The sequence below is a fragment of the Rhinolophus hipposideros genome (assembly GCF_964194185.1).
Source record: "Rhinolophus hipposideros genome assembly, chromosome: 11".
In the NCBI taxonomy this organism is placed as follows: domain Eukaryota; kingdom Metazoa; phylum Chordata; class Mammalia; order Chiroptera; family Rhinolophidae; genus Rhinolophus; species Rhinolophus hipposideros.
The window spans coordinates 42093329-42105653 of NC_138057.1; the positions used below are offsets into that span (position 1 = coordinate 42093329).

The window sequence follows — 12325 nt, forward strand, 5'->3', positions numbered from 1 at the left end:
TTGTGAAAAGCTATTTTTATTCAGTTCAAAATATTTTCTAATTTCTCTTTTACCCATGGCTTATTCTGAAGTATGCTGTTTAACTTCCAAATATTTTGAGATTTTTCAGTTATCTTTCTGTTACTGATTTTCAGTTTAAATCTATTTTGATCAGAGAAGAAAAACCTTTTCAGCTCTTTTAAGTTTGTTGGCATTTGTTTTATGGCCCAGAGCATGTGTGATCAACCTTGGTGAATGTTCTAAATGTACTTGAAATTAATGTGTATATTTTTGGCTGTTGCTGGGTTGAATGTCCCATAATTTCAGTTAGGTTAGTTGATAGAATTGCCCAGGCTACTGATTTTCTGTTTACTGGTTCTGTTGATTACTAAGAAAGGATTGTTGACATTTCTGCTGGATTTTCTATTTCTCTTTTTCTCTCAATTTTTGCTTCATATGTTTTTGATATCTCATGTTAGGTGAATACATCTACAGGATCTTTATGCCTTCTTGGTGAACTGACCCTTTTGTGATTATGTAATGTCCCTCTTTATCTTTGGTAATTGTCCTTACTCTCAAGTCTACTTTGATAGCAGTATTAACTATAGATTTGTTTGATTAGGGTTTGCCAGGTGTGTCTTTTTCTATCCTTTAATTTTTAGTCTATGTCTATATTTAAAGTTTCTTGTAGGCAGCATATATTTCAATCTTGCTTTTTTTGTTTTATCCATCTGACGTTCTCTGACTTTTTATTTATATTTAAGCTATTTAAAAAGCCAATTATTGATATGATTAGATTAAAATCTATCTCTCTAATTGTTTTCTATTTTTCGGTTGTTTTGTTCATTCTCTTTCTTGTATTGCTTCCCCCTTCTGTTTTTTTTTTTTTTACCTGATGTTGGATTGTGTATGATTTATTTTGTGATTTCCCTTGAGTTTACAATACATGCTTTTAATTAGTCTACCTTCCAGTAATATTTTGCCACTTTATGTATACTGTATCTTATAACACAATTCTGACAATTTCTAATTCTCATCTTCCATGGTATTATTGTAATGTGTGTTAGTTTGTATATGCTGAAAATCTACAATGCTGATTTTGGTTCAGGCAATTTTCTTTAAAGCGATTAATTTTTTTAAAAAAATTTATTTTGTATTTTTATTCTAACTATTGCTAGAACTCATTTCTTCATGTAGCTTCAAGTTTCTGTTATTTTTATTTCTGCCTTAAGAACTTGACCATTTCTTATGATGCAATTCTTCTGGTAATGAATTCTCTCACCTTTGCGGAGGAAAGAAGGATTGGGAACTGGGGAAAATAAACTTATTTCACCTTCATTTTACCTTCATTTTCTGAGTGATATTTTTGCTAGGTGTAGAATTCTGGGTTCGTGGGGCTTTTTTTTTTTCACCCTTTCAAACTGTTCAAGATGTGACTCCATTGTTCTTTGTTGTACATGGTTTTATTGAAAAATCTGCTATATATCTTTATTCCTTTGTACATAATTTCTCATACTTCCTGTGTGGGAGAGACTCTTCATCCCTGCCCCAGGAGAAGGTGACCTATGTTGGCCTGGTCCCAGGAGGGTTTCTTCTCCCAGCTATAAAGGGAATTGTCTTTTCTCTTTGCCCGTAGTATAATATGTTTACCTGTGCCCTGATGGCAACAAGGTTACTGCCTTTCCCCCAGGTTGTTAAGGCTTTTGTTCTGATTAGAGAATAATCCTGGTGATACTTTGGGGCTTTTTGCAGTGGAGGTTATTCGCCTCTTCCAGGATTGTATCAAGAAAAGCATTCTCTGGTCTTCCACTCTGCCTCCTCTTTCTCATGACCTCACAGCGTAGAGCTCCCAGTGAAGTGCTTGCAGTTGAATGTGAACTATCCTTGAGTCTTTGGCTTCCAGGGATTCTATATCTCACGTTAGTCTGTAGTTAGCCTTTACCATCTTAGCCGAAATCTTCTGACCTAGATTGTATGGTACCTGGCATCTCTTTTTCCTGGTCATTACCACTGCTCATTTTCTCTCTTAAAGGTACTTTTTTCTTTAGAGTTTAGGCTGCCTGGTTGGCTTATGATCTCAGATTTCTAATTGTTTTAAGAAGAGTTACAATTTTATAGTTTATCTGGTTAAGGTTTGGAATGGTCTCTCTCCATCATTCTATGTCCTAGACAGAAGCAGAACTCCTCTAGATTTCTTTTCAGCCTCATCATGCATCTTAACCTTCAGAGGTCCTTCATATCTTCTGTTCCTGAGGATTTTTTTGCTTGTTGATGGCTCTTCAGCCCTCGCCATGCTTCTAGCATTTAGGAGGGGCAAGAAAGCTGTAAACTAAGTTATTGCTCTGTCCATTTTCCAAATTTTTTTTTAACATTTCACATCTGCTGTTGGCTCCACCATTTTAAACTGATATTGCAGAACTTTTGATTTTAATCTGCTGTAGGTAATTATTGGTTTGCAATTGATATAACTTCACAACTTGTAAGGAACAGAAATATAGTGATAGAAGACTCCTTTGAAGAGTCTAAAAAAATCTGTTCATGTACCTCAAATCAAGAGAAGTGCATTTTATTAAGTTGTAGAGGTACCTTGTATTTCAAAGTTTTGATAGTGACGCAAAAGTACATTGATATGGCAATTCTCAGTACACAAGTAAACACTATATGAAAATGTATATTCGAATAAGTTTTCTTCTGTTCTCCCTATTAAAAAAAAAATGTGGGCCAGACCTACTAAATTGATTTCATGGGCCACAAAGGAAGCCGCCACCACCAATTTGAAAAACCTGCAATGTAGGTTTTAATGAGTTAGAACTGTTGCCTTATTTGTACTTGGCTTGAATACACAGAAGATTTTCCAAATACACCTGTACTGCTTTGTTTTTCTACTGAAGACACATCATTTCAAAATGGATTTTGACAATTGAATTTTCTCTCATTAAGGCTGTTTATATCACTGGAAAGGAAGTTTTCAGCTTCAAAATGATTTCTTATGCGGATGCAACTGCTGGTTCTGCATACACAGACATGAATGTGGTTGACCTTCAGGTTAATTTAACTGTTGGTTGCATTGAAGTAGTTTTTGTCACAAAATTTCTACATTCTATATTGGTAAGTATGTTAATCAATTTTTTTCAAATTCTTTCCTGCTAGTTGGAAATTGCTGTGCATCAAACACAATTCCTTGTTGCATAATTCCTTGTGCATCAAACATAATTCCCGATTTTTCATAATTTTGGGGGTACCATTTATTAGGACTGAAATGTATAGCACTTTATGTAACATTATTTTCACATGGGAATGTCCAGTTGAAGTATATATTTTATGTTAACATATTAAATGTACATATATTATATATCATTTATAATATGTTAATATATTAATTGAATTTTTTATTTTATACATCATTGGTTTGAGTTTTTTTTTACCTGAGTTCCAACTCTAAAAATACTATGTAAACTACATAATTGAAGTTTGTTTTTTATCTAAAGTTATAAGGAATATTATACTTTTTATTGCTTTTAAATTCTGTGACTATCTCAGGCTTTACGGGCTTTAAATTTAATCTCTATATGATACTTCCTTAAGGTGTTTGAGTTCTGTTTCTGCTTTTCATAGATTTTATAAATCAGAAGCATTATGTCACTGAACCTAGCTTTATACTAAAAAACTACTGAAAATAAAAAGTTTTATTCTAAGTATGAAAATTAAGTATAATTCTAGGTATATTTTAGGTCATTGAAGTATTTTTTTCAGAATTCATAAATTAGAAAACTGGTGTTCTTGAAGAAACATATGTATATGTATTTAATCTTAAAAACATAAATAAGCTCTGTGTCCATTGAGGCTGTACAGGGAAATGCAATGTAATTGTTTAGCCATCAGAGAAAGTGAGATAATAAAGGAAATAGATGTCAGTGAAAGATTGCGATAGCCATGTTACTTTGTTCCAGGGTTCGATTTTTATTGTTTTACTGTATTGTTGCATCTGCATCTTTGTGTTTCTCAATTTTTATTGCAGAAAATTAAGATTTAATATAGTCAGATGCTTGGTTGTACAAAAACATTTTTTTTTCTTACGGAGGTAAAATCTTAAACATAAATAAACATTTAATAAGTCTTATTCATTAGTGGTAACTTTACGCATATAACTCTGTTATCTTATAGGCTTTTATAGATAATTTTCAAGCAGTTAAACAAGCCTTGGCTGAGGCAACTGTTCAGGCAGCAGGAATGGCTGCTACTGGTGTAAAAGAACTGGCACAAAGGAGTTCTAGATTGGCATTAGATGTTAACATCAAAGCCCCAGTTGTGGTCATCCCACAGTCTCCAGTTTCTGAAAATGTTTTTGTTGCTGATTTTGGACTAATCACAATGACGAATACATTTCATATGATAAAAGACAGCCAGCGAAACACCCCACCCATTATTGATTTGATAACGATAAAGCTGAGTGAAATGCGACTGTACAGGTAAGCTTCCCACAAGTGTATTTGTGTAGAATGCAGTATTTTTCTAACTTTTTACATGGAAGGTTTTGGGATCTTGAATCTTCTGTTTACAGAGATTTTATTTCATTACAATTATAGTTAATAATTATATATATAAATTATATATTATATATTATATAATAAATTATTATAATATTATAAATTTTATGTTATATTATAAATATTATATAAATATTATGTAAATATTATATTCTATTTTAAATATTATAAATTTATATTATACATTATATATTATATAAATATAATTATACTTAATTTTGTGATTCTCCCCCAACTATTTTTTTGCAAGATCAATTATTGTCTTCTAGTTTTTAAAAACCTAGACAGTATTTGAAAATTATTCCGTAGATAATTGGAACACTGTAAATTTAATTATATGAGGAAGTATATTTGTGCTTATTTGCAGTTCTTTATAAATTATAAGGTAATGTGGGAATTCCTAAATAGTACATTTTTTCACTTCATAAATACAGCATTACCCAAACTACTCTGTCTGCTTTGTGCTGTGGATCTTATGTTCTAGTTAAAGAACAAAAAACAAAAAAAAAAACACAATGTAGAGTACAACCTTACATACTCATTGGGCATAGCATTATGAGTTAAGGTAATAAATGAATATCCAGATGGTTCCGGAACTTTTTACTGTGTTTCTGTGCTATTTCTAATCACCTATTCTAGATTTATAGTGCCCTATTCCTTTTCCATCTTTGATGCATCTCTGTTTATAATTCCTACTTTTTACCTGTTATTTTTCTTTGATCTCAATTTATTCGCATCTTTCCCTTTATTTTTGCTACTTCTGTGGCCTCTTGCTGGTCTGTCTCCCTCCTGCCCTTCTTTCCATCAGTTGAGTAATTTTAAAACAGCTTTATTGAGATGTAACTGATATATAAGAAAATACATATCTTTAAAGTATACCGTTTCATAAGTTTTGACATATATACGCTTGTGACAGTTTGTGTACATTGTGTTTCTTCTTCCTTAAATATTTGGTGGAATTTACCAGTGAAGCTATTTGGGCATAGAGTTTACTTGTGGGAGATAAACTACAGTTTCCTTTTCTTTAATAAACTTAGGACTGTTCAAGTTAATAATTTTTTCTTGAGTGATCTTTGTTAATTTTTTTCAAGAAATTTGTCCATTTGATCAAGGTTGTAGAATTTTATGGCATAAAGTTGTTCATAACATATTCTTATTTATTATCTACAGTGATTTTGCCTTCCTCATTCTTGATATTTATAGTTTATGCATTTTTACTAATCAGGTTGGCTAGAAGTTTACCAGTTTTCTTGATGTTAAAGAACCAGCTTTTGTTTTTCCCTTGTTTTTCTATGTTCTCTTTCATTGATTTCTGCTTTGATATTTATTATTTCCTTCTGCTTATTTTGTGTTTAGTTTTGCTCTTTTTCTAAGTTTTCTTTAGGTGGTAGCTAATATTATTGATTTGAACATCTTTTTTAATATAGGCATTTAGAGCTAAAATTCTGGAGGTTTTCTGTCCAGCTCTCTTTTCTCTGGCATGTTACTGTATGAACTTTTAGTTGCCTTGGTCTCATTGGACTCTTAGCTCTGTCTTCTCAACTCATGGACTTTGCTTGTCTTTTCCTGGTTGACCCCTCCCTATGCCATATCCTGTAAATTATCTCAAAACAATAGAAGTTGGGACAATAATAGGGCCCACCTTGTTTTTTAACCACATTTTTCATGAATCACTTTCCATTGATTGATGTCCTGTGTTTCGAAAACCATTTTTAATATATTTTGTGTGTGTGTGTGTGTATTTGTGTGTATTTGTGTGTGTGTGTGCGCGCGCGTGTGTGCATGTTGGAGGGTAGTTGTTTGATTCATGTTATTCTACCATGGATGGAAGGAGAAATTTCTATCAATTGCATATTTGACTATGTATTAAGCACCCAATATGCCTCAGGCACTGTGCTAGGAACCTGGAGTATAATAATGAGCGATCTTTACAAGGGATGAGTAAATAGTACCTTTCTCATTGGGTTGTTGAGGTAGTTATAATTTAATGAATTTATTGAGCTGATGCATAAAAACAGGATCACATATAGATTTTGAAAGGGTTGTAGAAAATAATTCAAAGGAGACAAAACTGGATGTTTTGTCTTGCAAATTATAGTAATTCACATTAGGAATTATATACAGCCTAGGGTAAGGAAGTGATGTAGTAGAGAACTAATCAGTTATGGAAAACTTCTAAACTAGAATTCATAGTAACTGTTAAATGTATGTTAGGGTTAAAGGGGAGGAGTTAAAATTGACTCCAGGTTGCAGGCTTGTAAAATTCAGTGTTTTGTAATAATGCAGTTGACTGCGATAAGATAGAGCAATGCAGAAAAAAACAGTTGGAGATACTAACGAGTTCTATAATAGGCATAGTAACTTAGAAGTGGCTGCATGACTTTTATGTGGAGATATCTAGAAAGAGATCTGGAAGGGAGTTGGACATACTTGTTTGTGTCTGGATATCAGGAAAGTAGATTTCTAGGTTTGGGAATCTTCAGTAATATTTAACTGTTGAACCCATTAGAATGAGTGAGATCATACAAAGACTTTGTAGAGTGGGACATGTGGGACAGAATACTTAGGAATGCCAATGTTTAAGGAATTGGCAAAGGAAGAAACCTCAAAAGAAACTAAAAGGAGTAGATAGAGAGGGGGGAAACCGGGAATATTGAGGCAGCATTGAAGGTCCCATTGATGTTGTTAACCATGAATCAATAGTATATGATTTTTTGTCATGTAGTCTTAATATTTGATATTTGGAGTCCAACAGTCAGTTGGATTGAGATGAAACTGAATTTTTAACAAGCATATGTGACTGAAGTTAGTGGGACAGGATTTTAAGTTTTGAGAGACGTTGATGGATAATGGAGAAGGAAGAAATTAAAGACAAAAGGGTACTGACAGAGTAAAAGAATGTAGAGAGGTTTATAAACTGGAGATTGAACAGTCTCAAAGTCTTCAGAAGTAAGCACTGACTAGTTGTTGATTATAGCAAGGATAGACATGGTAAATCTAGATGGCATTATTATTCAAGGAATAAGAATCAGATTTGAGGGGTGTTGTTATAAATAAAGAAAATGATTTCTATCTCTTAACCCTGAGTTAGGTAGGGTGTTAGGGAAAAGTGGGCCTCTATTTAATAGAATGCCATAGAAAGCCAGGTTTTAATTAAGAAATTAATGATAGTGAAGGTTTTGGAAAATACAGAATATCTTAAGCTAAATCAGGGATTTCAGAGATCATAGAGAATATTGAGGAGAGCAACTTCTATTTTAGTTGGCTATACCTATAGAGTAATGGTTTTAAGCTTTAGATGGCTCATTAACTTGGAGTTTAAACAATGTAAAAGCTTGAGTTTATTAAAATTGAATATATATCTATATTAATCACATCTTGCTAGACGTTAAAAAGTGGTAGATGTAAATTAGTTGTGAGCCTATATTACAAACAGATTGTTTTTAAGAGTTCACGAAGTATATCTAGAACATTAAATAATATTTTTATGTCCAAAAAAGGATTAATGTTTTGTTGGAGAGGCACATAAAATGGTATTAGGATGAACATAAAAGATTGCTGACAATACTTCCACTCAAAGATAACTGCTATTAATAATTTGGTATATTTATACTAGTTAATTATATATGCACATATATTTCAGTTAAATAAGAATTATGTTGTGTATTTTGGATTTAAAGTTTTTTTTCTTAACAATGTGCTGTAAATATTTTTCCATGTTATTTTGAGTGCATAACTTTTCTAAATATTTTATTTCACAGTTTTTTAAAAATCCATTTGCCTATTAGAAATTTAAGTTGATCCTATTTTTTTTCACTGTTATAAATAACACTATAATGATTGTTATCTTTGTTCAACGATACTTATATGATTTTCTACCCATTTCTTTAGTATAATTCACTTCATTCAGACAAATTCCTAGAAGTGGAATTACTGTTATAGAGTATAATTAATTTTCCCTGAAATAAATTAAAAATAATTGATACTTCAAAATTTAGTTTAATTATAGCTTCATAGAAAGCACATAAAGACAAATAAGTACTTCATATTTGTGACCACTTGTATTGAAATAATTTTGTTGCAACACTGAATTGTAACATAAAATTTAAAAAATATATTTATAATACGTCTGTAAGGAAAGTTGTAAAACTTAACCAAAGACCAGAAATAAATCTTGAATAAATGTAGAAAGAATATTTTCCTAGACCCAATATTGTAAAGATGTGAGTTTCTTATAAATTAATTTATAAGAAATCTCAGTAAAAATCACAACACAAGTTCTTTTTAAAGCCTTTCAAAATTGTTAAGTTTTTTCTGGAAATATAAATAGGGAACAAGATGTATCAAAGATATTTTTTGAAAGAATAAATTAAGATGGGACATGGGAGAATCGTAACAACACTATAGGTACCATTAAAATATATTTATTACATTGCATTAAGTACTACTAAAATATATTATAAAACTAAAATAATTAAAACAGTGAAGCATACAAAGCTCAGCAATTGACCATGTTTGTGTGTCCTCATTATTTGTGTGTGTGTGTATGTATGTATGTGTGTGTATACACACATTCAAGTCTCATTATTTGCAGATTCCATGTTTCTGAACCTCACAACTTGTTAATACTTATTTGTAACCCCAAAATTCATTGCACTTTTGAGGGCATGTGCAGAGCTGAAAGAAATCTGAGTCTCTCAAAGCCTCTATTCCCAGGTCAGGTGTCAAACAAGATGGTGCTCTGCAGTATTATTTCAGCTCTCATGTTGTAAACAAGTGTCCTTTTCAGGTGGCATGTTTTTCACATTTTGGGGCTTTTTGTTAGTGATTTTGCAGTTCAAAATGGCTACCAAACATAGTGCCACTTAAAACCATAAAAGATTAAAAGTGGGTGAATTGTATGGTATATGAATTACCTCAATAACACTATTAAAAAAGCTAAGGGCAAATAACATGTAAGTATCAGTAATAGGGTAGAGAAGAACTTTCTAATTTAAGCATTGAAGAAAGAAGAAAAAGTGATAAGGGAAAAATGCCAATTGGCTTTAGTACAAGAATATACATTTCTGAATATCAATTACCAAAACAAAATTAAAAGGTAAATAGCATATGAGGTAATTAGCAACATGTTTAACAGATAATAAAAATCTTTAAATATTTTAACCAGTAAAAGTAATTTGTAAAATTGGTAAAGATCGTGACTAGATGATTCTTTAAAGAAACAATGATAGCCAATAAACAACTAATAGAAATGGTTAGCCTCATTAATAATTAAAGGAACGAAACTTAATACAATGAAATGATGCTGTTTACCTATTCATTTTGAGAAATGGAGCTCTCATATATTGTTGTTTACATTTAGATCCAGTTTCTTGAATACAACTTAGCAAATAATTGTACAGTACATGGTATATTGCAATCATCTGAGCCCGGTACTGGCATTACAGCAAAGAACAAAATAAACAGGCCTTGCCCTCATGAGGCTGTCATTCAAATTGAAACTACAGACAAGAAAGTAAACTATTAAAATAAAGCATATTAAATAGAATGATAAAAAAAGTTCAAGGTATTGTGGGAGCACATAGAATAGGTATCAACCCCAGATATTGGGTAGTACTGATACAAAATAATTTTCCAGAAGAAATCGTCTTTTGACATAGCAATTAATGTTTCTTGCTGTTCGTCCAAAGGAAGAAATTTACTCAAAGGTATTTACAAAGCTAATGATCCAAGTATTTATTACAGTGAAGAATTAGAAACAATATAACTCCTTAACAATAGAAGGTTGATTAAATGACTTATGGTATAGCCATGTAATGTGCACCTATTAAAATTGTGTACGTAATGTGCCCTAGGGCATCTAGATTCCTTATTATCTTTAAATGGATATTGCAAGTCTGTATACATAAGTATAGTGTGACTCTATAGTCAGTTCATAAAATGATACCATGTACTAGGTATTCTTTGCGATCCTTGATGCCTCCCATATTTTTCTGCAGTTGAATAAGTGATATCTAAAATTCTATAGTCATAGCTTCATACCATAGTAGAAGGATTTGGGATTTGCTGACAATTAAAATATAAGTATAATCAAGGTGTGCCGCTTTTAGATTATTATTTGAAGACACAGTGGGAGGTTTCTGTGGTAACATTGTCACTTGAAAGGAGTTCATTAACCTACTATTTTCATCATTTCTTGTTATCAGTCCTACTCTTATAAGTACATGGTAAGACAAATATGGTTCAATTTCCATAGTAAACTATTTTTGATCCACAGAAAAAGAAACTTCATATGGTGCAACTTTGTTTCTTACAAACTTTGTTTCTTACAACTATGTTTCTTGTTTCTTACAAAGGGAAAATGTGGTATTTTGCTATATATCTACACTAGTGAATGAAAATATTTTTATAAGAGGTCTTATATATGTTTACAGATTATATATAGATATTCTCATTTTAAGGGTTCAACTACCAACTTGGATATTTTGGGCACTTTTAAAGATTGCAAAATCCTAATTTAAAAATTCGTTTCTTTACAATGTGGAACAATTCAGCTCAGAGAAAGTCACCTACGTTACTGCAATGAAACATGCCTCATTTTGACATGGAAAGCCTAATGGATTTTGTTTTTCTCTTCAGACAAAAAATTATTGATTTCTATTAGTATATAAAACAAATTTTTTTGTTACTATCTGAGTATATAGGAAATAATTCAAAACAATTTTATTTCTACTTACAGGACTCAATTTATTAATGACGCCTACCAGAAAGTACTGGATCTATTACTGCCGTTAAATCTTGAAGTGATTGTTGAGCGAAATTTATCCTGGGAGTGGTATCAGGAAGTGCCTTGTTTTAATGTAAATGCTCAGCTAAAGCCCATGGAGGTAACTTTTTGGATGCTTACTGATTTTTACTGGTTAAAACATAGTTCTTGGAGACATAAAGACATTTTGAGTGTAGAAGTTATATATTCATCACCTTTGTCAGAACTGAAATAGTAGCTGTATTAACCTAGAGTTCATTGAATGTTCTCCATTCAACAAATAATTGAGTGCCTATGGTGTGTTAGATATACATAAAGTATGTATATTGGAAATATATATGGACTAGATATTGGAGACACAGTTGCAAAGAAGCTACGCACTCTGGCTTCATGCACTTCTCAGTCTCATGCAGGGGTTGGTGGTGATGGTGGTCGAGAGGCATGTTAGTTAGTAAAAAGTACACAGGCACATAATTAAAATAGTTTTCAATTATGGTAAATTCCATGAAGGAAACAAATATTAGACATGGTGCCATAAATAGTCAGTTGGATATATTAATATAGAACTTAGTAGAGAGGTCTAGGCTGGAAATAGTAATACAGATGTCATCAGCATATAGATGGTATTTAAAGCCATGCGAATATATGAAATAACCTAGAGAAGGTACTAGAAGAATGGAGATGAAGATGAAAATTGCAAATGGGTCAGGACCTTCAGCATATTGGTTGATATTGCTTCATAGATCTCTAATGTATCTATCCACAAGTACATATTTTTCCCTCTTGACTCAATAGAAGTTAAAACTGTATCACATGCTTTGCTGAAGTGACAGCAACATATGCTGTGTCTGGAAGGTTTCTCTTTCTACCCACATGTCCAGTTTCCCTTTCTATTTCTCCTTATAAAAATTATTCAAAAAGAGAAAACAATCATTTTAAACCTGTAAGATTTTTAACTTAAAAGTATATTTAGAATTTGAAACATGATGATCTCAACTGAAAATCTTTTTTTTTAATTAAAATTTATTGGGGT

The 12325-nt window shown here is 31.7% G+C and overlaps 1 protein-coding gene across 2 annotated transcripts in view; it reads left to right on the forward strand.

Moving 5' to 3' along the window:
• VPS13A (vacuolar protein sorting 13 homolog A) overlaps positions 1 to 12325 on the forward strand; it is a 205202-nt gene that overhangs the window by 99171 nt on the left and 93706 nt on the right. For both annotated transcript variants that reach the window (XM_081066231.1, XM_081066232.1), the window contains exons 32-34: positions 2920 to 3087; positions 4144 to 4448; positions 11266 to 11413. In XM_081066231.1, coding sequence (XP_080922357.1) covers positions 2920 to 3087; positions 4144 to 4448; positions 11266 to 11413 — 621 coding nt within the window. The remainder of the gene's footprint in view (positions 1 to 2919; positions 3088 to 4143; positions 4449 to 11265; positions 11414 to 12325) is intronic.